Source organism: Pelophylax lessonae (assembly GCF_965119305.1).
Source record: "Pelophylax lessonae genome assembly, chromosome: 9".
Taxonomy (NCBI): domain Eukaryota; kingdom Metazoa; phylum Chordata; class Amphibia; order Anura; family Ranidae; genus Pelophylax; species Pelophylax lessonae.
Genome location: NC_138776.1, coordinates 141,253,377 through 141,280,794, shown reverse-complemented (window position 1 = coordinate 141,280,794; position 27,418 = coordinate 141,253,377). Strand labels below are relative to the sequence as shown.

Sequence of the window (27,418 nt, the reverse complement as noted above, 5' to 3'; positions counted from 1 at the left end):
GAGAGTGCTGGAACAAACCTTTCCGTCCACCTTAGAATGCCAGCTATCTCCAGAGCCACCAAGACACTTCTTGTGCCACCTTGGTGATTAACATAAGCCACGGCTGTGGCATTGTCAGATTGAATGCGCACTGGACAACTCAGAGTTCCCAGACATTGATCGGTAGTCTGGACTCATCCAGCGACCAGATCTCCTGAGCAGAAAGCTTGCCGAGGACTCCTCCCCAGCCGGACAGGGGAGGAAGGAATTTCTCAGCTGAAGCGCCGGAGAACGAAGCCACCATATCAAGGGATCCCTCATTCCGACTTCAGCCGGATCGGATTTTCCAGTAACTGGGTCGTCTTGTCCCATTTGTTCAGAATCTCCATTTGCAGGGACCTCATATGGAAATGTGCAAACCAAACCGCCACCATCAGGAAGGAGGGGAACTCTGGGTCCAACCACCCCAAGGAGGGGCCCACGTCCACCCCAAAACCCTCCAGGGGGAGAGGGGGGCGACAGCTACTCACCATACTAGGAACCAGGCGGGCACCCCTCCAGACAGAATGACTCTCCATCAAAATGAGGGGGCAGCCAGGAGGAACACTGCAAAAATCGTATGCGACCTAGTGAGGCATTTAACTCGCAGGCCAGCCTCCATCCAGTGGGGCTATGTTGCGGCCAACCTAGTGTGGAGCTGAGGTCTGCGCGCACTTGTTGGCCAGACTGAGGTGACCACTGGATCTATATTATCCAGCCCGTTTCCCATTCCAGCAGTGGATTCTAGATCTCACAAGAAAAATCCAGGGAGGAAAAAAAAAAAAATTCTATCCAAAAAGAAAAAGTGGCTATAGCAGAGAGAGTGAGTTTACCACCTGGGACTGCCCATGAGTGTACTTTGAATTTCTCGGTGCCTCTAGTGTCCTACTCCTGTAGGGGGCAGTATACCCCAATGGTTATGAATACCAGGAGCTGTGTCCATCAATGAACGAAAGAAACACTTTATTTTATGCTCTATTTGTAAAACAAACAGGCTGCTTCATGCAGAAGGACTAAAAAGAGCCCAGCCAATTGTTTTTTGGCACTACAATCCAAAAAATGATTTCTGGTGGCCTGATGAACCAACAGGTAAAAACAAACAAAAACTATGGGGATATCTATATAGCATGCTCTCTTTGTATGATCATTTGCCCTATCTAATAGGCATAATGCATTATTTTAGTAGTATGGGGTGTGGGCTATTTTTTAAATTATACTTACCTAGGTGGATTCAACATTGGTCCAATGCTGCATCTGTCCCGACGCCTCTGCACTGAGAACCGAGCGATTGAACTCTGCCGATCGCTCGGTTCTCACAGCTCCCTGGGCAGAGAGCTGCTGTCAGTCAGCAGCTCCCTCTTCGCTCATTGGAGCGCGGAGCTGTGGAGGGGCGGAAAGTGGCCGGCTTAGGCTCTCAGAGGCTCGCTGAAAGGCTGAGCTGGCTGTTGGTCCTCCAGGCACCTAGCAGATCTAGACTCCATTGTCGTGATGACGCGGTGCCTGGACCGACTTCAGTGCTGTTAGCAGAGAGCAGGCTTCAGTCCGCTCTGCTGAAAATGGGTCACAGAAGTGAAAAACAAACTGCACTCCTGTTATCCATAGGAGAAATATAGCCAAACGAGCTTTGGCTATACTCTTCCTTTTAATACCTCCTTCAGGGAAAAACAGCTTTATGACCACTAGATGGAGCTGGCGATTATAGGAAAAACAAACATTCTGGTAATTTGGCTCAGCTATGTGAGTGCTAAAGGCATCATCAAAGCAAATTTTTTCATAAACAGAACCCTTTGCTTGCATGAATAAAGTTATAACAGAACATTGAAAACTACGCGATGGATGAACTGGGGACTGGCAGAATTTGGTCCTTTTAAATAGATCTGTACTTTCAAACATCCCTGTGGGTCACTAAGAAAAATTCCCAGAGGTGCCCCCCTCCTCCATCAAGTGGCACTCGGCAACTGCCCCCCTTCCCTCTTCCACCGGAGAGAACACCCTCCTGCCTGCTACTCTACACGGCTCCAGTGCAGACTCCATCACGGAGGTCGGATCGTGGGTTTCCCTTCTTAAAGGTACCCCACCTCCTGCAATTTGCATCAGTGGAACTTTGTTTTTGTTTAGATCTAGCTTAATTTGTTTTTACATTTTGGACTTCAATAAACTTGGATTATTTAGGAGCTTGTCTCCTAGTGCTCACTGGATAGGGCACCGTTAGTGGTTACCATCTCTAGGTAGCCTGCTCCTGTCAGCGCTTTCCCTCAAACTGTGTGCTTTTTTCTGTTGCCCCCCTCCAAGGGGTTTCTCTTAGAGCAGCTCAGGATCAGTCAGGCACTCTACTCCTCACCATCACTAATTGGTAAGCGCCGGATCCTTATTGTGATTTTCGTGGGGGAGGATCGGGCCACCTCCAAGCCCACCCGTTTCCCCATCCATCCATTAGCAGTCATGTGCTTCAATTGTGGAGACACTCAGGTTGAGTAGTGTTAGGACTGCAAGAGGCCTTGTAGCTTACACATGCGTTTACCAAACCCCTGTTTTTAACCTACATTGTTACAGGTTTATTTGGTTTGTTAGCAGACTGGTGGGTGAGTAGATCAAGCTAGGGGCCGGCTGTTTTCCACACACCTCTTAGTCCCCTTTTCTTCAGTTGCTTTATTCAGTCTGGAGACCAGATGGTCCACCGTAGGTGACAGTCTACTTTTTAACAAAGGACTCCTTAAAGGAGTAGCGTCTAGCTATCCGCTTAGCCACCCCAGGGGGGCGCTTTGGGCGGTCCCATTCTTTTTTGACCGTGTTGTCAAAATACACGGGAAAGGTGGAACCTTTGTCGCTCTGGATGGCTTGTGAGTGCCAAATGTAACCTGCACTTCAGTCACAGCTGCGTCCTCCATTTTTTGGGTCTCACGCACAGAAACAACCAGTGCGTCCGCCAGTGCCTTTTCTTGCACGGTGGAGGAGGGAGAGGGGTCATCCTCACTATCAGAGGAGACAGGGCGCGAAGCAGTGGACCCGGCAGGGAGACCCACGTCTTCAGTGGCTTAATCAGATTCAGAATCTGATACATCAGATGGGGCAGGGGTAAGTGGGGGGACTTTTTTGGCACCTCACCCCTTACAGGCCACCTCCACCCGGGACACAAAGGATTCCAAGACCGCCAACAGTGCATCTATGGATAGATGGGATCTGGAGGGCCCTGTGGCCTCCTTGAGGGGGGTCAGGTGGGGAAGAAAGTTCCACAGCGTCCATTATTGCACCAGGGGAACCCCTCAAAAAAGTAAAAAAAAAAAAAAAAGTTGTTTTTTTTTTTTTTGCAAGAACGTCCCACCACGCTATAGCCTGGTGAGACGTTTAACTTGCAGGGCCAGTCCCTGTCCGGTGGGACTATGTCGCAGTCGACCTAGCGCGGAGCTGGGGTCTGCGCGCGCTTGCCGGCTGGGGTGACCACTGAAACTATATATCTAGCCCGTCGCCCAGATCCGGCTTAGTTGCTTGTAGATCTCACAGGAAAACAAATCCAGTAAAAAGACTATCTAGAAAAAATAAATAAATAACTTGCCAGAACCAGAGATCCCAGCAAAGGAACTAGGTCCTCACTCCTGACTAGGCAGATTAAAACTGACATCCTATAGCAGGGAGAGGGGGTATACCCCCTGGGACTGCCCATAGGCATAGCTAGAACTTTGTTGATGCCTAATGGCCTACTCCTGTAGGGGGCAGAATACCCCCATACTGTTATGAAGAACAGATACTGCGTCCGTCAATGAACGATAGAGAAAGTTATTTTTTTTTTTTTAATCTCAGTGTTGCTGATCTCCAGTGTCCTCTTTGCATCCCCAAGCACTTTCTGCAGTGGCAGCTCTAGGTCATTGCTCTAACTAGGCATCCTAATGACGACAACAGTGGAGCACAATGATCATCATCATCATGTTTGCTTTTAATCCCCACCAGAACCACATGTGACAGCGAGACAGATCAGAGAGCAGTTGGGAAAACAGGGACAGAGCATTGTTAATTAGATGACAGTTTGAGTTTAAATCAAGAAAAAAATAAATAAATAAATAATGTCGTCTTACCAATTGAAGTGAAGAAGTCTACATGTGCTTGGCATATAGAAAACAGCAACAAGATGGGCAAGTAATGGAAAACCTTCATCTCTTTCATTGTGAACCTGTAGAAAATACATTACATTTGAAGTTGCAGCTTTAAAATATTAGAAAGCAAACCCATTTCTACATAAGCAGTGAAAGACGCTATTGTGCAGTGCAAGGCCCCACATGGCCAGATGAGATTACAGCATTTTCTCTGTCTGGCAAGGTAACACTTATCACAACCCCCACACAGGCAGACATTATCAACTATGACAGCAGCTGTCAGAGAACAACAACTTGTTCCCTGAAGGTATCCAAGGCTCATGCTGCAATTAGAAACCACAAATATTCATAAATAAATCTGTCAACGCTTGTTGGTATATCAAAAACGACTGACCATGACTTTAAATTAACCTTAAAGTAGAAATACTGTATACATATGTAATTTAGTATTTTCATCAAATGGCAGGCATCCCCAGGTGCCTGCAGGCCAGGTCTTAATGGTGTTTGTTTACTAAAAACTGCAGTGGGAAATCTAGTGCAGCTCTGCATAGAAACCAGTCAGCTTTTAGGTTTTTTCTCATAGCTTAATTGAGCAAGCTGAAGTTAGAAGCTGATTGGCTACCATGTACAGCTGCAGCAAATTTTGCACTCTCCAGTTCTTGTAAATCAACTACTATGTGTCTGAGCACCTGAGCATTCCAGGACTAACGATTTCACGGGTCAAGATGGGCATTTTGACCTGTCCCACTCCTCCTGCCTTCCAAGTGATGGTCTCCATCATAGGCCATTACCTTTGATGGGCAACATCATTGGCCAAAATCGATGATTTGGAGGCAGAAGAGGACTGGGCAGGAACTTATCCCAGGAATTGCCTATGCATCAGATTACCCAGGATCTGGCATCTGGGATATACACTATATTGTCAAAAGTATTGGGATGCCTGCCTTTACATGCACATAAATTTACTGGCATCCCAGTCTTCGTCCGTACAACAAAGAAAAAAACCCCATAGGAGGTGGGACTTTTAAGGGCACAAAATGGTACAAGGTTTGGTTGAGCTACTCCAGTTCATCCAATTTCTTAACCATAATTCATTTCAAATTGCATTTCACAGTATCACACGATTTCCATGCGATCACCTTTCTCGATGTCCGGATTTACAAAAATTCAGATGGCTCACTGTCCAGTAGTCTTTACAGGAAAAAGACAGCAGGTAATTCCTTACTCCATGCTCATAGTTTTCACCCTAGACCCCTTGTTCAATCCATATCATTTAGCCAAAACTTGCGAGTTAGATGGAACTGCTCTGATGATGCATTTTTCAAACAGGAAGCCAACAACTTCAAACAACATTACTAGCACGTGGCTACTTGATTACATGCCTCAATAAGGCATACAGGAGAGCCACAAAAAAAACAGACCTGATCTACTATATAAGAACTCTAAAATTCGAACTGCATTGAATCCTGTACGCATTAGCACACGTTATTCCAATCAACACAATAGTATTAGAAAGATCTGCAAATATTGGCAAATGCTAACCACAGATCCTATCATTGGTTCTATGGTACCACAATCTCCCGCTATCACCTTTAGGAGAGCCAAGTCCATTAAAGACAACCTGACCTCTAGTGAGTTTGGGGCAGGGAATCAAAAAGATCCATGTAAACGTGTGGGTACATTTACATGTGGTGGCTGCACAAATTTTACATATTTGAACATCTCTAAATCTATAATTTTGCCTAATGGGAAACCATACCACTTTGCAAATTGCAAAACCAAAGGAGTCGTTTATCTTCTCCTATGCAATTGCTCCTGCGTGGGAAAAACTAAACTTGGATTTTGGCAGCGAGCTTATTGCTATATTGCCAGCTTGAGAGCCTGCAATCCTGATCTCCCCCTCGGCAGACATGCGGGGACTGTACATGGTGGTATTTTTCAGAGGGTTTCCTCCATCATCTTGGACAGCTGTATTCATTGTTCCAAATGTCCTTCGATTCCACTGTAGTTTGTGTGAGTTGTGACTGCTTTATTAACTGTTTTTTACCTGGTATGTATCCATGAAGCATTTATTGCTATGTATCAATGTACCAATTATCTGTTATCTCCTTCTCTTATGTGTACAGTTTTGGACTGTTTTTTTTTTTTTTTTTGCAGGCCCTTTCATCTAGGCACTACAGCGGGGAGCCCGTCATCCTGCGGATCATGCTCTCCATCCAGCGCACGTGGGCCGCCAAGGCTTCCCATTGGTGGCCACACTCACTGGTGCCAGCTTACTGTGGCTCTTCCAGCTAAAGCCTGACATGGTTCTTGCTGGACGTGATAGTACCACCCATCGCGTCATGGTTCCATCCCCCCCTCCAGCCCTCACCGGTGGGTCTGGGCAAGGAGGCTTCCCCGGCCTTCATGACACCCATCGTGCGCTGGTAAGGTCGCAGTGCGGGACGCCGCCCCCTTGCCTATCCACGTCAGTGGTTACAGCTCCCTTTTCTACCATCCTGTGATATGCCCAACCCCCATGGACACGTTCAAGGATCTCATGGCTGCAATGGCGTAGTGTGTGTGGGGGGGGGGGGCGCTGACGCCACCTCTATCGGGGGACCCTTAGGAACCTTCCTATTTGCAATATCCCTACCAGGTATTACTTTTTACCAGAGGGGTGTGTTCCAATTGCCATTTGGGAACCTCCCTTTGACATGATTTAAGCAGGTAAGTTAGCTTAGTGTTTGCTCTGATTTAGTTCTCACATTTGGACACAAGGTAAGACCATTCCTTTTCCTAGGTTTGCAAATACCTATCTATTGGCTTACATTGCAGGGTACTCCATCACTGCATTGTATTACCTCTTCTAAGGATAGTAAGTGCATTGCCTACATTGGGGACACCCATCGGTCGTTAATTGTGTATGCCATTTTCTTTTACAATACCATCTACCATTATGACCAGGGCCTTCACCTGTGCTGCTTACTACCCTCTGTGACTGGGCTTCACATCAGTTACTGATTGGTAGGTCCACATTACATAGGCCACCTTTGATTTTTCTTTAGTATGATATTATGAATCCTAGTTCCTTATTGACCACTATCTATAAACACACATATAGCATTTAGGCACTTTTGGTGGAGTGTTTTTTTTTTTTTGGGGGGGGGGGTCTAGGTCCTTCCCTGGGTTGCTTTTTAGGTTTGAGTGCCTGTACACACAAGTCTGACGGTTGGCTTTTTAATTTCATGCGGTGTGCCATTTGGCTGTATAATTTCCTGGTATGTATCCATGAAGCATTTATGGGTCAGTGTGTAGCTAGCTATCCATCATCTCTTTGTTATTCACTAATCTAACTGTTGTGCATATTGTACACTAATGATACATGTATTTTTTTGAATTATAGATACTACTGTACTCCTAACCCTTCACCCCTGACAAAGAGAAAAGTGTCCAATATCTCGAAAAGCATAGGGTGTTTCTCCACTGTCGCCAAACAGATTTTTGGGTTATGTACAACTGCTCTTGGTTTGTTGTAATCCGCATTACTTTTTACTGCGTTTTAGTCTATCTACAGTCAGGTCCATAAATATTGGGACATCAACACAATTATAATCTTTTTGGCTCTATACACCACCACAATGTGTTTGAAATGAAACAAATAAGATGTGCTATAACTGTAGACTTTCAGCTTTAATTTGCGGGTATTTACATCCAAATCAGGTGAACGGTGTAGGAATTACAACAGTTTGTATATGTGCCTCCCACTTTTTAAGGGACCAAAAGTAATGGGACAATTGGCTGCTCAGCTGTTCCATGGCCAGGTGTGTATTATTCCCTCATTATCTCATTTACAAGGAGCAGATCAAAGGTCCAGAGTTCATTTCAAGTGTGCTATTTGCATTTGGAATCTGTAACGGTCAACTCCCAATATGAAATCCAAAGAGCTGTCACTATCAGTGAAGCAAGCCATCATTAGGCTGAAAAAAAAAAAAAAACAAACCCATCAGAGAGATAGCAAAAACATTAGGTGTGGCCAAATCAACTGTTTGGAACATGCTTAAAAAGAAAGAACGCACCGGTGAGCTCAGCAACACCAAAAGACCCGGAAGACCACAGAAAACAACTGTGGTGGATGACCGACGAAAACACCAGGTAGGTGTATGTGTGTCAAAGTCAACAAATCAAGAGAAGGACTTCACCAGAGTGAATACAGAGGGTTCACCACAAGATGTTAACCATTGGTGAGCCTCAAAAACAGGAAGGCCAGATTAGAGTTTGCCAAACAACATCTAAAAAAGCCTTCACAGTTCTGGAACAACATCCTATGGACAGATGAGACCAAGATCAACTTGTACCAGAGTGATGGGAAGAGAAGAGTATGGAGAAGGAAAGGAACTGCTCATGATCCAAAGCATACCACCTCATCAGTGAAGCATGGTGGTGGTAGTTTCATGGCATGGGCATGTATGGCTGCCAATGGAACTGGTTCTCTTGTATTTATTGATGATGTGACTGCTGACAAAAGCAGCAGGATGAATTCTGAAGTGTTTTGGGCAATATTATCTGCTTATATTCAGCCAAATGCTTCAGAACTCATTGGCCGACGCTTCACAGTGCAGATAGACAATGACCCGAAGCATACTGCGAAAGCAACCAGAGTTTAAAGGGAAAGAAGTAGAATGTTATGCAATGGCCAAGTCAATCACCTGACCTGAATCCGATTGAGCATGCATTTAACTTGCTGAAGACAAATCTGAAGGGAACTGAAGGCAGTTGCAGTAGAGGCCTGGCAGAGCATCACCAGGGATGAAACCCAGCGTCTGGTGATGTCTATGCATTCCAGACTTCAGGCTGTAATTGACTGCAAAGGATTTGCAACAAAGTATTAAAAAGTAAAAAGTTTGGATTTAGGATTGTTAATCTGTCCCATTACTTTTGGTCCCTTAAAAAGTGGGAGGCACATATACAAACTGTTGTAATTCCTACACCGTTCACCTGATTTGGATGTAAATACCCTCAAATTAAAGCTGAAAGTCTGCAGCACATCTGGTTTGTTTCATTTGAAATCCATTGTGGTGGTGTACAGAGCCAAAAAGATTAGAATTGTGTCAACGTCCCAATATTTATGGCCCTGACTGTGTATGCAATAAATATTTTTCTATTGTTTTATACCTTGTACCATTTTTAGTGCCCTTAAAGTTCCACCTCCAAGGGGTTTTTTTTTTCCTTGTTCAACAATTATGGGATGCGGGCCACTTAGCCAAGTATCTTTGGTAGTACCATCCCTCAGTCTTAGTCCATAGGGTTCAATATGGAGTTGGCCCAACCTTTGCAGCTATAAACAGCTTCAACTCTTCTGAGAAGGCTGTCCACAAGGTTTGGGAGTGGGTTTATGGGAATGTTTGACCATTCTTTTACAAGCGCATTTGTGAGGTCATGCATGGATGTTGGACGAGAATGCCTGGCTCATAGTCTCTGCTCGAATTCATCCCAAAGAGGTTCTATTGGGTTGGGGTCAGGACTCTGTGCAGGCCAGTAAAGTTCCTCCACCCCAAACCCACGCATCCACACTATATTTCCAAACGTATTGGGCCACTCCTCCAAATTTGGTGAAGGGGCCGGGGGATTATGATGTGGGGTTGTTTTTTTAGGGGTTGGGCTTGGCCTCTTAGTTATAGTGAAGGGAACTCTTAAGGCATCAGCATACCAAGACATTTTGCACAAAATTTCATGCTCCTAGCTTTGTAGAAACAGTTTGGGGATAGCCCCTATTTGTTCCAACATCACAATGCACCAGTGCACAAAGCAAGTCCATAAAGACATGGATGAGCAAGTTTGGGGTGGAAGAACTTTACTGACCTGCACAGAGTCCTGACCTCAACCCAACAGAACACCTTTGGGATGAATTAGAGTGGAGACTGTAAGCCAGGCCTTCTCTCCATCAGTGCCTCACAAATGCGCTTCTGGAAGAATGGTCAAAAATTCTCCATAGACACCCCTAAAACTTGTGGACAGCCTTTCCAGAAGAGTTGAAGCTGTTAAAGCTTCAAAGGGTGGGCAAACTCAATAATGAACCCTACGGACTAAGACTGGGATGCCAATAAAGTTCATGTGCATGTAAAAGTAAAGACAGGCGTCCTAATACTTTGACACTATAGTGTATCTGCTATAGGGTGACAGCACTAGGTAAAACTCGTATATTCCACATAGGTGGCCTGTCAAATGTGGAAAATTACATATAAGTGGAAGGTGAAATAATTCAGAAGCACAGGTGATTTTTACAAACAAAAATAAATTCATACAAAAAAAAAAAAAAAAAAAAAACAGTTAGTAGGTTCTGAAGTACAGACGCTAAAGTTGTTTGCAACTCTTGGCTTTTCCAGTAAACCCTCAACCCCGCTTCCAGGACACCCAATTGGTCCTCAGCAATTGGCAACCATATGGACCAATATGGAAGGGTGAAGAGAAGAAAAAAAGGTCAGGGACAAGCTCAATTTTTGATATGTCAAGATCTACATAAAACTATAGTGGCCTATATTAAGCCTACCAACTGTATAAAGAAGCTCACTTTTCCGTACTTTCATAATTGACATCAAAGATATATATATATATATATATATATATATATATATATATATATATATATATATATATATATAGTCTGCCAAGCACCGTCTTATGTGTATAAAAAGCCTTCACCAAGAAAAATATAAAAATCACATTTGTTCATGGATAACTTTAAAACCGTAGTCTGGTTTAGAGCCGGTTCACATTAGCGCGACTTGTCAGCCTGACAAGTCGCGGTCCATTGACCGCTACAGGACCCGTTCTAATAGGAGCGACACAAGTCGCTCCGACTTAGAAAAAGGATCCTGTACTATTTCAGGGCGACCTCGGAGCGACTTGCATAGACTTCTATTATGTGAAGTCCCTGCAAGTCGCTCCGAAGTCGTGGTGCTTGGTAATGCACAAGTCGCCCCCGAAGTAGTAAGGAGTCGCGTCGCCAAAGTGTGAACCGATTCTTAGTGATTAATCAAGAAAAAGCAATTCATAACAAAAAAAAAAAAAACTGGAATATAAATTTGGATTTCTTAATTAAATGTATACAGGCATATGTTGAAGATGTGAACCTGATTGTTACATAAAACTTTCCTTTTTATGGTCTTTCATTTGGAAATACAACTTTACATAACTAGCTCTTCGCTGGAAAATTGGCATACTTTAGATATTTGCAGTCATTTAGGATGTACTTGAATGAATTAGACAATTTCTGTAAATTTCTGTAAAAATCCTGAAAATGCATGGAGAATGGAATAGCTGTATGCATGGCTTTAGAGATTTTGTGACAAAGTGTATACCTGCACCTGTCAGGAATATGGAATTAGGTCTGGGTTAAAAAAAAAAAACACGCATGGCAGATTTTGGATGATGTGGTGCTCTGCTTATTGAGTTATGTATGTAGCCAATCTCCTTGTAATTAGCAAATATTGCATATATGGATTCTGCAGGTCTATGTGATTAGCCTGTAGGCGATCAGTTCTTATAGACAAAGAGGTAATACAAAAAGCTCAAAAGAATGTTGGGGGAAGCAAATTCCTCATCTTTAGTGACAGCTTAATTTCCAACAAAACAGCTGCCTATTCACCACGCTTATCTATGATATGGGGGATAAAGAACACTAAAGCAGCAGAGAACGGCCAGGTATGCAAACCTCACTTTAGATAAAAGTAGGAGTGATCGGTTATCGTAAGCTTTCCTGCTTATGACTGCAAGAAGAAAAAAATAAATAAATACCAAATGTGTCAAACAGCCCCAGTACTGCATTACTATTGAAAAACTAACAAAGTCTGGACATGATTGTTCAGTCTGATCACCTTCGCCACCAACATCAGTTGACCTAATTTTCTAAAGCTACCTATAGTCATAAAATCATCTCCCAATCCAGTGAAAACCCTGGACCAGAAGACTTCCTATACAAGAGCACCTTTAAATGAAAGCCACTCAGGTTGAAAATGTAAAAGGCTGCAATAAGCTAACATAATCAACAGCTTAAATACATTGAAAATCACTGTTCCAGATCATCTTTATGGCAAGTAAAGGCAACTTGAAATCAGATAGAACAGCCACCACACAAGTACTAAGGGGTCCAAGGTGGAGCCGAGAGAGCGAGGTAAAAGTCTAAATTAGGGCTGCCACGACGCGTCGACGTAGTCGACTACAAAAAAAAAATCGCCGACGTGTGTGAAAGGCGTCGACGCGTCAACACGTGACGTCACACGCACCCTGGCCAGCTGCAGCGCCGCTTGAAGCATTGCCGGCCGGGTGAAATCCCCTTTCCTGGGCTCAGTCCACACTGCCATGCTCAGCCCCGCACAGGATGTGCACAGGATGTGGAGGACGGCGCTCCGAGTGTCCTGGCTGAGACCGAGGGGACCGAGCTTGGTGTGTCGGCCCGTGCAGCTCCCATTCCTGCCCCCGGGTGCAGCGATGTATCAGGCGGGAGTACAGCAGTCAGCGCCTTCCTGGATCAGGACTTCAGCCTGCAGGAGTTCAATGAGGGGGCCCGACAAGTGAGTGCACATGGCTCTCTTTTTGTTACCAGCAGTCAGTCCCCATAGCTCCTGGGACATGATGGGTAGGTGGGCACAGCTCCTGGGACATGGGTGGGTAGGTGGGCACAGCTCCTGGGACATGGGTGGGTAGGTGGGCACAGCTCCTGGGACATGGGTGGGTAGGTGGGCACAGCTCCTGGGACATGAGTAGGCATAGCTCCTGGGACATGATGGGTAGGCACAGTCCTACATACGAGACATATAGGGTCTTTCCTACTGACTGGCTGCAGGGAGGGGGGCTTACTAAGTGGTCTGTACTAGGTGGGAGGGCTTACTGTGGGGTCTGTACTGGGAGGGGGCTTACTGAGGGATCTGTATTAATTACAGGATTAATTAGCTAATCAAAAAACACTCAATTAAGCAAAAAAATAAATAAAATAAAAATAATCGTTAGATTAGTCGACTAATCGTAAAAATAATCGATAGAAGCAAATAGGCTGCTCACTTTGCAAGGGAAGTTGCTCCAGAGCTTAGATAAAGCCATAAAGTTTCACTTTGCAAAGTATACCCACTTGTCTAAGGGTGGGGGAGAAACAGCCTTTTGTTTGCACATGACTTGCAAAAATTCCCCTGCAAAATGAACAGTTCATTTGCCTTTAGTAAAACCGGTAGCAGGGAATAACAGCACTCCAGTCAACAGCTGGCCACAGATGGGTAGAATTTCAAATTAAACTGCTTAGGAAAAAAATGTTTTAGTAAACTTTGTTTATTTTTTTTTTTTTTTTTTTTTTTTTTTTAATGGAGTCAAAATGATGTTAGTTTTTGACCGCAGGGACGAAAAAAAAAATTCATAATAATTAGCAGGACGGAAATTTTTCTGGAACAAATAGATTTCCAACATTCATTCGGTAAGTCCATTTCAAAATCAAAAGTTAAAAGCAAACGAAATCTTTAGTACAACAGTCAAATATTCGGAGAACTTTCCCTCAAATTTCCAATACTTTTCATTCGAAATTTTGTCCATCCATGGACAGCCTAATGGCCAGAATAAATGTGGATTTCCCTTCATTAAATAATCAGTGATAATAATGTGAGGCCCTGTGAAAAATACAGGTGGGTCACGACTCGATTAAGGAGAACACATTAGATGACGAAGACAACCAAAAACAGATTCCGTCTAGACATTTTTCTCTTCGCCACTATCCATGAATTTCCTCTACTCGCTGGCAAGTGTTAATACAGTATTTCCACTGTTGCAGAGAGCTGAAGCCATCGACCTCCACATGTCAGATGCATTTTGAGCACATGCCAAGTTGGGATGCTGCCCACAGATCCTAACTGTCAAAAACGAAGAGAGGATTTTCTGCTCTATGCCCGGTCTAGATGGAAGGTGTTTTCCAAAATTACACTTTTAGTGTATCCTAATGAAAAGATCTATAATGGCCACTAGTATTCACAACTGACCTTTATACCCTAGTGTAGAACATAACATGCCATTAATCAATGCCTTCCCTTATTACATCACTGACACAGATTCAGTAAATTCAGCGCTGGTTTGGATTGGTTTATCTCCCGGAAGTAAAATCTACACACTTTACTACATGAAAAGGCATTTCAAATAGAAATTCCATTCAGTCCTATGTAGCTAGTTCATATCTATGCAATGAAGGATTAGTACATTTGCATGATGCAGTTTTACACTCAAAGGGCTCATTTGTAACAGGGAGTGGATATCATTAGCCTCTTATGTTACAGTGGGTACGGAAAGTATTCAGACCCCCTTAAATTTTTCACTCTGTTATATTGCAGCCATTTGCTAAAATCATTTAAGTTCATTCTTCTTCCTCATGAATGTACACATAGCACCCCATACTGACAGAAAAACACAGAATTGTTGACATTGTTGCAGATTTATTAAAAAAGAAAAACTGAAATATCACATGGTCCTAAGTATTCAGACCCTTTGCTCAGTATTTAGTAGAAGCCCCCTTTTGATCTAATACAGCCAGGAGTCTTTTTGGGAAAGATGCAACAAGTCTTTCACACCTGGATTTGGGGATCCTCTGCCATTCCTCCTTGCAGATCCTCTCCAGTTCTGTCAGGTTGGATGGTAAACGTTGGTGGACAGCCATTTTTAGGTCTCTCCAGAGATGCTCAATTGGGTTTAAGTCAGGGCTCTGGCTGGGCCATTCAAAAACAGTCACGTTGTTGTGAAGCCACTCCTTCGTTATTTTAGCTGTGTACTTAGGGTCATTGTCTTGTTGGAAGGTAAACCTTCGGCCCAGTCTGAGGTCCAGAGCACTCTGGAGAAGGTTTTTGTCCAGGATATCCCTGTACTTGGCTGCATTCATCTTTGCCTCGATTGCAACCAGTCGTCCTGTCCCTGCAGCTGAAAAACACCCCCACAGCATGATGCTGCCACCACCATGCTTCACTGTTGGGACTGTATTGGACAGGTGATGAGCAGTGCCTGGTTTTCTCCACACATACCGCTTAGAATTAAGGCCAAAAAGTTCTATTTTGGTCTCATCAGACCAGAGAATCTTATTTCTCACCATCTTGGAGTCCTTCAGGTGTTTTTTAGTAAAAACTCCATGCGGGCTTTCATGTGTCTTACACTGAGGAGAGGCTTCCGTCGGGCCACTCTGCCATAAAGCCCCGACTGGTGGAGGGCTGCAGTGATGGTTGACTTTCTACAACTTTCCCCCATCTCCTGACTGCATCTCTGGAGCTCAGCCACAGTGATCTTTGGGTTCTTCTTTACCTCTCTCACCAAGGCTCTTCTCCCCCGATAGCTTAGTTTGGCCGGACGGCCAGCTCTAGGAAGGGTTCTGGTCGTCCCAAACGTCTTCCATTTGAGGATTATGGAGGCCACTGTGCTCTTAGGAACCTTAAGTGCAGCAGAAATCTTTTTGTAACCTTGGCCAGATCTGTGCCTTGCCACAATTCTGTCTGAGCTCTTCAGGCAGTTCCTTTGACCTCATGATTCTCATTTGCTCTGACATGCATTGTGATCTGGAAGGTCTTATATAGACAGGTGTGTGGCTTTCCTAATCAAGTCCAATCAGTATAATCAAACACAGCTGGACTCAAATGAAGGTGTAGAACCATCTCAAGGATGATCAGAAGAAATGGAAAGCACCTGAGTTAAATATATGAGTGTCACAGCAAAGGGTCTGAATACTTAGGACCATGTGATATTTCAGTTTTTCTTTTTTAATAAATCTGCAACAATGTCAACAATTCTGTCAATATGGGGAGCTGTGTGTACATCCATTCAAGAAGAATGAACTAAAATGATTTTAGCAAATGGCTGCAATATAACAAAGAGTGAAAAATTTAAGGGGGTCTGAATACTTTCCGTACCCACTGTATATCAATAGCCTCTGCAAGGCTACATTTGATCGTCTTTCATAAAAAAATTGGGCTGTTCGACTTAGAAAAGGTTCCTGCACTATTTTTTTGCAAAGTCGGAGCGACTTGCATTGACTTCTCTTATGAGAAGTTGTTGCAAGCCGCGCTGAAGTCACCCAAATTTGGGGCGACTTCGAGTCGGATTAGTGTGAACCGACTCTAAAGTAGAACTTTACCCATAACAACTAGTAAAAAAAAAAAAAAAAAAAATATGTTCTTTAGCAAGGAACATACATTCCACATTATTATGCTTCCAAAATTAGTGTTTGCCTTAAATTGCCTCCAGCCTTGCTCCAGTTTCTTCTTGCTGGAGGCTGTCATTTTGCTGAAGCCCAGAGCCCCTGAACAGCAGTAAATCCTAAAGGGGAACTAAACCCATCAATTTAATCGTTAAAAAAAAAAAAAAAAAACAGTCAAATTCCTGGAATGCTGATGCTGAGATTGGTGTCACATTTTCTTGTGTCTTCAACCAAACTGTCAAGCAATCAAATGGCTGGTGTCATAACTGATCACTTGCGCGGCACCATGGCGGTTGCAGATCAACCAGAAGCAGCTTCCTGGCTGTAAAAGATAGGAGGGTTTAATTTCGCTTCAGGAAGAAGATCAGCCTCTACAAACTTGGCAGTGCCTAAAAAACGGAGAGCAACTGAGCATGTGCAGAGCAGGGTGAAACAGTTCATTACTGGATTTTAAACAGTATAGGCACTTATTTTTAATGTTTTACATAGCTGTACCTGCAAAATGGGCCAACCTGAAGTGATCTAGCAGGACTTCATTCCCCCCCCCCCCCCCATTTAAAAGTGGAGCATAGGGCCTGCTAGCGAAAGGGTTAAAGTGCTACTAAACCCACAACAGGAAAATCAGTGTGTATATGCAGTAAAGCATGCTGGTTACCTAAGGGGTTAATCCTCCACATTGTGTAAAAGGGCTGTTTGGTCCTGTCTTCTCTGATCCTCCTCTTCTTCCACTGTCCAATCCACCTCCTGATAGTACAGAGCCACGGAGTCACCCAGCACATGCTCAATTCGGTGTGTATTGCTAGAGCGTTTCCCCCCCTCTTAGGAGGGTCCATGTAATCAGCACAGAGCCAATCAGCACTGTTCAGACAGAGGGTCAGGGTCCTGCAGCCTTATAGGACAGTCAGAGGAGAATGAAAACTCCTACAAGTTTAAACCAGTGCCCAATAAGACACTGATAGAAGTTACAAGCCTGCTATATACTGCTGATGAGAAAAAGGCATTTAGCAGTTTATATTTACTAAACTATTGCATTTCCATGTTGTGTTTACTGGGGAGACCAGATATAGTGAATGCAGGCTTCCACGTTTAGGGACACTTCATCACAGCGGAAAAGAATTCTGACCACAGGTTATGGCTCACGGCACATTGCTCTCTTCTATTAACTAAACCCAACAAGGTCTTTGTAACACAGCAACCCATTTACTAGTGGGACTAGAATACATCGATCAAAAACAATCTGCTGCAGAAATTCCTCTAACATTCATCTCAGAAGACATCGACTTTTCCTAAAATAGCCAAAGCCAGGAGGGAAGCCAGACTTCTAGAAGATGCTTCAGGCTACCAAATTATACTTGCTGAAACATGCGGCCCTCTGCCATCACCCTTGATGCTCTCAATGCGACCTCAGGAAAAAGGTTTGTACATTACAAAAAGCTTTATTTTTCCTGTGTGTGGAGAAGGCCCAACAGTAAACACAGCTGCCATGCCACACACACACACACTAGGACAATGTAAAGTGAGGCCGGGTTCATACAGAATATCAGACAAGGTTCACTGAATAAAAGGATCGCCGAACAAATACATTTTGAACACTAAAACTAACATACCCACAAGTAGGCCAAGGTCACTTGCCATTGCTGACCCAGAATACTGCAGAATATTGCACACTGGTGAGAGCAGCCAGGGAGCGTCATCAAGCTGACCCAGCCAGTAAGGGACACCCTCATCACAGGATTTCATAGCCAATAGCTCCCACTGCTGCCTCTTTTTCCTATGAAGAGAGACCAGAGAGAGCTGCAGTTCCTGGACACAGGTCCGAATCAAGATCAGGTACAGTGCTGGATAGAGATCAGGCTCCGGTGAGTATAGGGGAGGCTGGGGGAAGCCCAAAAGTGCATTTAGTGTGATTCAACATGCAGTAAATGCAACAGAAGAAGTTATGCGAATCCAGCTTGTGTGTGGAAATTAAAAAGTACATTTTGAGACCCCTTTTAGACTGTGGCTGCGATCCCCTTGCTCAGCAGAGCATCTGTCCACTGATCCCCTCTGAGCAGGTGGATATCATATCCGTGTCCGCTACACCGATGCACAGAGGACACAGACACAGCTCCCTCTCCTTTATGGGTGGTCGGATGTAAAAGGGCCGCCTGCCTGTTTCCATCCAACTGTAATCTGATCTGCTGGATGGAAGGAGAACAGAGCTCCATCCGTCTTTTTGGCTGATCGGATGTCAGTGGGTGTAAATTGACAAATGTCCATTTACACCCACCACTCAGTTCCAAAAAGGAGAATGGAGGTTCCAATTGGGTCCGTCTGAAAAACCGGACAGAAACGATCCGATTCCAATCGGAACGTCCGTGTGAAAGGGGCCTTATTCTCCCAAAATATTGAGAGGCGTTTAAAAAATTCTAATTACGGGACAAAATGTACACATTTCTAAATAGATAGTAAGTGGGAAATCCCTAAAAGCTCAGAGGGTGGCAAGAAAAAGATTCAGCTAAGAAACAAAGATGTCTCCCGTGCCAATTTCCAGCCAAATGTAACGTGCATCATAACAGCTTGGCTTTCCATTGGTTTCAAAACATCTCAAGCAAAAAATGCAAAAGGTGTGAATCCAGCAGACTGACAAAAAAAAAAAATGTACACACGCTATATTTTCATAGGACCAGTATTCTGGTTAGTACTTCCAGGGAACAGTCAGCTGTAGACGAGCGTAATCAAATCAAATCAGCGTTTTCTTGAAAACCTTGTGTTCAAGGAAAAATGTATGGTGTTCTAAAAGCACAAGAGATCTCTAGATTGTGAAGAAATACAGGAAACTGTATATATATACACACACACACACACACACACACACACACACACACACACACGTTCTAATGGTTGTCTGAAAGCTATCCACTGCAAAAGAGAGGAAGTGCATTTTACGTAATGTTACATGTCTTGTTCCTTCCACTTTCACCATGCATTCATTACATTCCCCAAACTTGTCAACATCTCTAAGCTGGTCAGTTCATTACCTCATACAAGGTCCAAAGCCTTTGACCCAGTCAAGCTGGAGTGGTGTTCCTATTCTTTCATAATTTCAACTAACCCCTCTCGGGGTCCAGCAAGACCCCACAGTTGCTGGTGAGCAGCCCCTAGGACCACAAACCCCCTCTCCCCATCGAAATACATGCACATAAGATTCAGTGCTCCTACATCACAGATTGCTTTGACCCAATCAGTGGCATGATGATCATTCCAGTCATCCAAATGGATGCAATGCTTCAAAGTGCAGAGTACAATGAGAACCTTGCAGACGAGCAGAAATTAGCTTCTCAATATAAGGTGCACTCAAACAGTATTAAAGCAATTTTGAATTAAAGGGCTCAATTTACTTGCATTTCAGCACATATTTGTGGTTTTGTTCATTGGCACTTTTTTTGATGAATGCCAAAACCCATGTTATGGAGTTCCCCTAGATGCATTTGCAAGTTCAAGCTTAAAGTGGAGTTCCACCCATTTTTGGAACTTTAGATCTATGTAATCCCCTTTAAAACGACTTTTACCAATGGAAACTTTTTTTTTTTGCTAGTAAATACCTTAATTTGTGCTTTATTCCTCCTCTCCTCACTTTCCGGGTCCGATCGGCGATGACGTCATTCGGCGATTCGCAGTGTGTGCTGGGATGTATTCCATTCCAGAAATCTCGCAGTATTACCCAGGAGCTGATCTGTACTGTGTGTATTCAGGCTGTGACCTGCCCCACCTCCGCCCCGCCTCCTCTCAGTGAGTTGTACTGTATGCATTGTATTCAGGATGCGCTCTGCCCCGCCTCCTCTCAGTGAGTTGTACTGTATGCATTGTATTCAGGACGCGCTCTGCCCCGCCTCGACTCCTCTGAGTGAGCTCAGTAAGGATATAATGCTTTCAGTCCTCGCTCACTGAGAGGAGGCGGGGCAGAAAACGGCCTGAATACAATGCATACAGTACAACTCACTGAGAGGAGGCGGGGCGGAGGCGGGGCAGGCACGGCTCAGTACAGCTCAGCACCTGGGTAATACTGCGAGATTTCTGGAATGGAATACATCCCAGCACACACTGCGAATCGTCGAATGACGTCATCGCCGATCGGACCCGGAAGTGAGGAGAGGAGGGATAAAGCAGAAATTAAGGTATTTACTAGCAAAAAAAAAAAAAAGTTTCCATTGGTAAAAGCCGTTTTAAAGGGGATTACATAGATCTATGTAATCCAACCTATTAAAAATGGGTGGAACTCCGCTTTAAAATAAAAAAGCTGCATCAAGCACTGGGGTGGGTGCAGGTCGTAAGTCCATGGCATGATGGAGGCTTTACCCCTCCTGCTTCGACTTGTCTCACTCCTACTCTCCAACATTCCCATATTCTAGTTTTCAACACCCCCTTTACCTCCTCCCCATCCAACCCCCCTCCCCAGACACTCCCCTAACACGATCTGCTATGAAATTGCATGACCCAATACGTTGGCCAGAATGGGCAGCTGACTGTCCGCTCTGTCAACACCCCCTCTTCCGCATCAGCTGTCAGGGGTATAGACCATGTCATGTTCACCATTCTTCTGACTCCTCTCTCGTTTCCCCAAAAACATACTAATAATTTAAGTGTATTTGTTTATGTATTTCAATCCAGGCCTGCGAGCCTGTATAACGTCTGATTGTTTTTTTGTGTATTATCTTGACTCTATGACCATCATTTCGTCATATACATGTTCAATATGTAAACTTCACTGGATTTAAACCAAATAGGGTATTTTTGGGAAACAAAAAAACCTGCATCAAAATCTGTAGTTTTTGGCCTCAAAATGCTATTGATGCAGGAGATTTCATACAGACTGCAATTTCCATAATTCACCTGAATACGTTGGCATAAAATAGTTCTGTTTGCTGTGGAATGCACATGCAATGTCTGTATCATACTGCTGGGAAACCCCTAGATGGGAAGGCAGCCAGAATTTGTTAGGACTACATGCAGTGGTGAAGTAGAGCTGGAATTGCTGCAGCGAGGAAGCCATTTCTGAAAAAAGGTGACACGTGTATAGTAGCACCCCCATAGGAAACGTTGGCTTTAGACAGGATACAATTACTGCAGTCTACTTTCTAGAAACAAACGCAGTCCTGTCCAGCACACACAGGAACCAATGAGAGGGGTATGGTGCTGAAGTCAAGAGCCATGGCTGCAGTCTGGTTGCTCACACTTTACTCCAGCCAGCGATGGAATGTTTTCTCCTAAGGGAGCCTCTCCCACTCTTAACCCTCTAATGACGGGTGAAATGTGGAACTATACAGCCTTGTGTGCAGGCCACACGTCTAAACAAATGGGTTAAAAATGCTTTCCCCAATTCTTTTTAATCATATAGCGCAGACCTCACAAGCAAAGACATCTGTATTTGTCACACTGCTTTATTATGGAATATCTGAGCTGTACAGAGATTTATAAATACAGTGAATACAACATTTTCTGGAGGACGTTACAGTACTTGCTGCTGAAACCATCATCAGCAGCTGTTTTTTTTCCCCTCGGCTTTCCAATTTCTGGTTCTTTAAAATAAAACCTGGGATTAGATGTGTTAACTCAATGCAAAATAAAACCTCTAACAAATCGTTCACTATGAAACCCGCTGAACTATAAAGGACCTGTACAGCCAGAGAGAAAAAGGCTTCCCAGCATCTGATCATACATATTTAAATGGAAGCAATCATTTTTTCTGTACTACCTTTAGACGATATTAATATCATAAAGCAGTCCCAAAAAAAAAAAAAAAAAAAAAAAGTGACGTAGTAGAATTACAAAAGGGATCCAATAACTGTGGTGGAGCCCTAACAAGGACCTTGGGAGGATCATTTTGTATCAAATGAAAGACATGAAAGATGGGAGCTCCAAGCCATTGGACTTGGTCCAGATTAGAATTTCTATTGTGCAGAATAAAAGGGTCTATCGGAGTTTACAGACCATGGGTTTTAGGGTCTAAATTAGGGATAGGCCGATATATCGAGGGCCGATATGCACTTTCCCCGATATATCGTATCGGCTCCAGAACTGGCCAATATTGCCGATGTTTTTGTGACGTCATTCTGCCTTCTTAGGCCGCCTCCCTCACCTTGGACAGCCTAGTCTTGAGGACGTGCATCACAGCCCCCCACAGCAGCCCAGTGCCAGCCGCCACCCACATCCACCGTCCCTGTACCAGCCAGCTGCCCACGGGCCCTGAACCAACCAGCCGCCCACGGGCCCTGAACCAACCAGCCGCCCACGGGCCCTGAACCAACCAGTCACCTATCACAGGGTGCCTGCAAGCCAGCCATTAAGCAAAAATTAACCTGTTCAGTACCAGATTTGTGTCAAAAATTGTCTTTAGTTTTCAAAACTTTAAATGTACAAAATATCGGTCCATATCGGCCGATACCAATATGTTGTGACCAAAATATTGGTATCGGCCCTGAAAAAAACCATATCGGTCTATCCCTAGTTTAAATACAAAAACCCCAGCATCGTAGCTAAGATTCATTGTGTGCGTGGAATCTGGATGGTTGGTTATTCCTGAATTTAATTGAATGATTTGTGAGCTGTGGTTACAAGCTTTTCCAATAGCCAATACAGGCATGCCAGCAGAGGGACAGATGAACTCCTCAATGGGCTGCTTCTCTTTTACTGCCCAGTCTCTGGTTGGAGGTGGCCCCTTGGCAGTTTGGGCTCAGTGGAAGCATGAAGGTGGCCATCATTCAACCTGGAAGACTGAGGGCAACTAATGGCTGGCAGAAAAAAAAAGAAGTACTGCTGGATGCAGTTTGCAATAAAGCATGTATTGCAGAAAAATCGGCTTTTAAATAGGCAAGATTTATTTTACCGTAGAATTGATGAAAATGCTTACCTACACAGAATGCTGCTTCTATAGACTATAATGGAAACTGCTATATTTAAAGCAGGGGGCAAATTTTCACCCAGGGGATTCCATCCCCCCCCCCCCCCAACTTAGTATGCCCCTTCTTGACAAGTTTGCTTTGAATTTAGGAGCCAGTTTTTTTAACTACTACAATACACTTTCTCCCCCTTCCTGACCAGGCCAATTTCCAGCTTTTAGCACTCATACTTTGAATGACAATTGCATGGTCATGTCAACTGTACACATTACCTTTTTATCATACAATTAGAGCTATCTTTTGGTGGTATTTAATCGCCACTGGGTTTTACTTTTTTATTTTTTTTATTTGCTAAACAGACAGGAATTTCCGTTATAAAATTGAGCATATTTGTAATTTTTCTTGAATGGTGAAACCCTGCACTGTGTTCATTATATTAGTAGTGACCCCAAAAAAAAATGTGAAAGTAATTAAACAAAAACTTCATACAGTGTTAGGAAACATATGCATTAACCACTTATGGACCAGAAAAATTTTGACCAGGCCATTTGTGAATCGGCACTGCGTCCCTATAACAGACAATTTTGTGGTCGTGCGACACTGACCTAATAAAATTGATGTCCTTTTTTTCCCCACAACTAAAGTTTTTTGGTGGTATTTGATCACCTGTACAAATTTTTTTTTTTTTTTGCACTATAAAAACAAAAAGAAAAAAAGTGACAGTTTGTGCCGGTTCACACTGGGGCGACCTGGTCATCTCACAGGTCGCCGCAGGTCGCCTCCCATAGGGAAGCTGCGGACCCGTTCTAATAGGAGCGACACAAGTCGCTCCGAACTAGAAAAAGGGTCCGGAGCTTCTTTGGGACGACCAGGAGGCAACCGCCATAGACTTCAATGTTATGAAGTCCGTGGCGGCCGCTCCGAGGTCGCGGCGCGCTGCTCGCACCGCGATCTCGAAAGGTCGCCCCTGCAAGTAGCGTCGCGGTAATGTGAACCGGCGCTGACAATGCTCGAAAAAAAAAAAAATATTTACACTTTTAGCTATACAACATAACAAAAAAAATAAAAATCAAAAGGTTTTCATTCTTTAGACCCCGTTCACACTGGGGCGACGCTACTTGCCGGGGCGACCTCACAGGTCGCGGTGCGCAGCTCGCACCGCGACCTCGTAGTGGCCCGCACGTACTTCATATCATTGAAGTCAATGCAGGTCGCTCCAAAGAAGCTCCGCACCCTTTTTCTAAGTCGGAGCGACTTGTGTCGCTCCTATTAGGACGGGTCCACAGCTACTCTATGGCAGGCAACCTTCGGCGACCTGTCAGGCGACCAGGTCGCCTGACAGGTCGCCCCAGTGTGAACGGAGTCTAAAGGCCAATTTGTATTCTACTACATATTTTTGGTAAAAAAAAAAAAAAAAAAAATCCCAATAAGCTTATTGATTGGTTTGCGCAAAATTTATCAGGCCTACAAAGTAGGGGAAAGATTTTTTTGTTTTCCACTAGTAATGTGGCGATCTGCAATTTTTAATGGGACTGCGACATTGTGGCGGGCAGAGCGGATCCCTAACTGACATTTGACACTTTTGGGGGGGGGGGACCAGTGACATTACTACAGTGATCAGTAAATATGCAGTTACTGTAATAATGACACTGGCAGGGAAGGGGATAACCCAGGGGTGATCAAAGGGTTAAGCGTGAGCCTGGAGGAGGGTTTACTAACTGTATGGGGGAGGGACTTGTGAAATGAACACAGGGACCTGCCATCCTAAATAGGAGGATCACAGGCGCTCTGATCATTTCAGAGAGAACAGCAGACCGTTGTTCTCTCTTGTGGGGAACGATCACGGGTGCCTGGCAGCAATTGCTGCCACCGCCCCATGGATTGGCATCCCTGCTGCCTAGTACCCATACGTCAGTTCGCCCAGCCAAGCCAGCCTGCCTCAGTATATCTGCGGCGGGCGGCAAGTGGTTAAAACACATACATAAAAAATTGGACACAGCTGATCACATGGTAAAGGGCAGCTGTGATTGGCCCTTTACCTCGATCTGTGACCAGCTGTGTCTAAAGGATGCATGTCCATCGGTTCTGGGAGGACATCAATAGATGCCCTCTCAGAACGGGACAATTGCGCTGTAGCGGTCTTTCGGCTTTAGTGCGTTTGGCAAGTGGGAGGCTGAGAAAAGTCCAGGCTTCAAGACAATTTCTAGTCACCAAACTTAATTGGTGAAGGGCAGAGCTGCACAGAGACAACTCCCCTGCGACTGAATATGTGACATCAGATCACATGACCAGAGCGTCATGGCATGCATCTTCTCTGTGCAGCTCTTCCCTGCCGCACCCTGTATTTAATGTGATCTGCATTAGGAGACCCCCCACGGGGCTATATGGGGGGGGGGGGGTTAGGGATTGCTTGCTTGCATGTTCTGTGATGCATGTTCCTACACATCTGTACAGTTAGGTCCATAAATATTGGGACAGCGACACAATTCTAATTTTTGGCTCTATACATCACCACATTGGATTTGAAATGAACAAGATGTGCTTTAACTGCAGACTTTCAGCTTTAAATTTGAAGGTATTTACATCCAAATCAGGTGAACGCTGTAGGAATTACAACAGTTTGTATATGTGCCTCCCACTTTTTAAGGGACCAAAAATAATGGGACAGATTAACAATCCAAAAGCAAACTCACTTTTTAATACTTGGTTGCAAATCCTTTGCAGTCAATTACAGCCTGAAGTCTGGAATAGACATCACCAGACGCTGGGTTTCATCCCTGGTGATGCTCTGCCAGGCCTCTACTGCAACGGTCTTCAGTTCCTGCTTGTTCTTGGGGCATTTTTCCTTCAGTTTGGTCTTCAGCAAGTGAAATGCATGCTCAAATCGGATTCAGGTCAGGTGATTGACTTGGCAATTGCATAACATTCCACTTCTTTCCCTTAAAATGATTTGGTCGCTGTTGCAGTATGCTTCGGGCCATTGTCCATCTGCACTGTGAAGCGCCGTCCAATGAGTTCTGAAGCATTTGGCTGAATATGAGCAGATACACTACAGAATTCACCGAAATTCACTGAAACACTAGAATTCATCCTGCTGCTTTTGTCAGCAGTCACATCATCAATAAATACAAGAGAACCAGTTCCATTGGCAGCCATACATGCCCACGCCAGTACACTACCACCACCATGCTTCACTGGTGAGGTGGTATGCTTTGGATCATGAGCAGTTCCTTTCCTTTTCCATACTCTTCTCTTCCCATCACTCTGGTACACGTTGATCTTGGGCTCATCTATCCATAGGATGTTGTTCCAGAACTGTGAAGGCTTTTTTAGATGTTGTTTGGCAAACTCTAATATGGCCTTCCTGTTTTTGAGGCTCACCAATGCTTTACATCTTGTGGTGAACCCTCTGTATTCACTCTGGTGAAGTCTTCTCTTGATTGTTGACTTTGACACACATACACCTACCTCCTGGAGAGTGTTCTTGATCTGGCCAACTGTTGTGAAGTGTGTTTTCTTCAGTCATCCACCACAGTTTTCTGTGGTCTTCCGGGTCTTTTGGTGTTGCTGAGCTCACCGGTGCGTTCTCTCTTTTTAAGGATGTTCCAAACAGTTGATTTGGCCACACCTGATGTTTTTGCTATCTCTCTGATGGGTTGGTTTTGTTTTTTCAGCCCAATATAGGCTTGCTTCACTGATAGTGACAGCTCTTTGGATCTCATATTGAGAGTTGACTGCAACAGATTCCAAATAACACACTTGAAATGAACTCTGGACCTTGTATCTGCTCCTTGTAAATGGAATAATGAGGGAATAATACACACCTGGCCATGGAACAGCTGAGCAGCCAATTGTCCCATTACTTTTGGTCCCTTAAAAAGTGGGAGGCACATATACAAACTGTTGTAATTCCTACACCTTTCACCTGATTTGGATGTAAATACCCTCAAATTAAAGCTGAAAGTCTGCAGTTAAAGCACATCTTGTTTGTTTCATTTCAAATACATTGTGGTGGTATATAGAGCTAAAAAAAGATTAGAATTGTGTTGATGTCCCAATATTTATGGACCTGACTATGTTCTCTAGATTAATATTTTAAGGAACCAAAGTCGTCTATCCCTGAAAGGACCTGCAGGAATTTCATAGAGAATTAATTTACTACCTGGGATGTGTCCAGGCTTGCATGGCTGTATGCATAACTGGGCTAGTAATCCATTACGAGCATTGGCCAAACTTGTTCCTTCTCA

At 44.1% G+C, this 27,418-nt stretch overlaps 1 protein-coding gene across 4 annotated transcripts in view; it reads right to left on the bottom strand.

The window, feature by feature from the left end:
• Positions 1 to 27,418, bottom strand: part of P4HA1 (prolyl 4-hydroxylase subunit alpha 1) — a 91,092-nt gene that overhangs the window by 60,961 nt on the left and 2,713 nt on the right. For all 4 annotated transcript variants that reach the window (XM_082266854.1, XM_082266853.1, XM_082266852.1 and 1 more), the window contains exon 2: positions 4,089 to 4,183. In XM_082266854.1, the coding sequence (XP_082122980.1) occupies positions 4,089 to 4,176 (88 nt within the window). In that variant the 5' untranslated portion in view covers positions 4,177 to 4,183. The remainder of the gene's footprint in view (positions 1 to 4,088; positions 4,184 to 27,418) is intronic.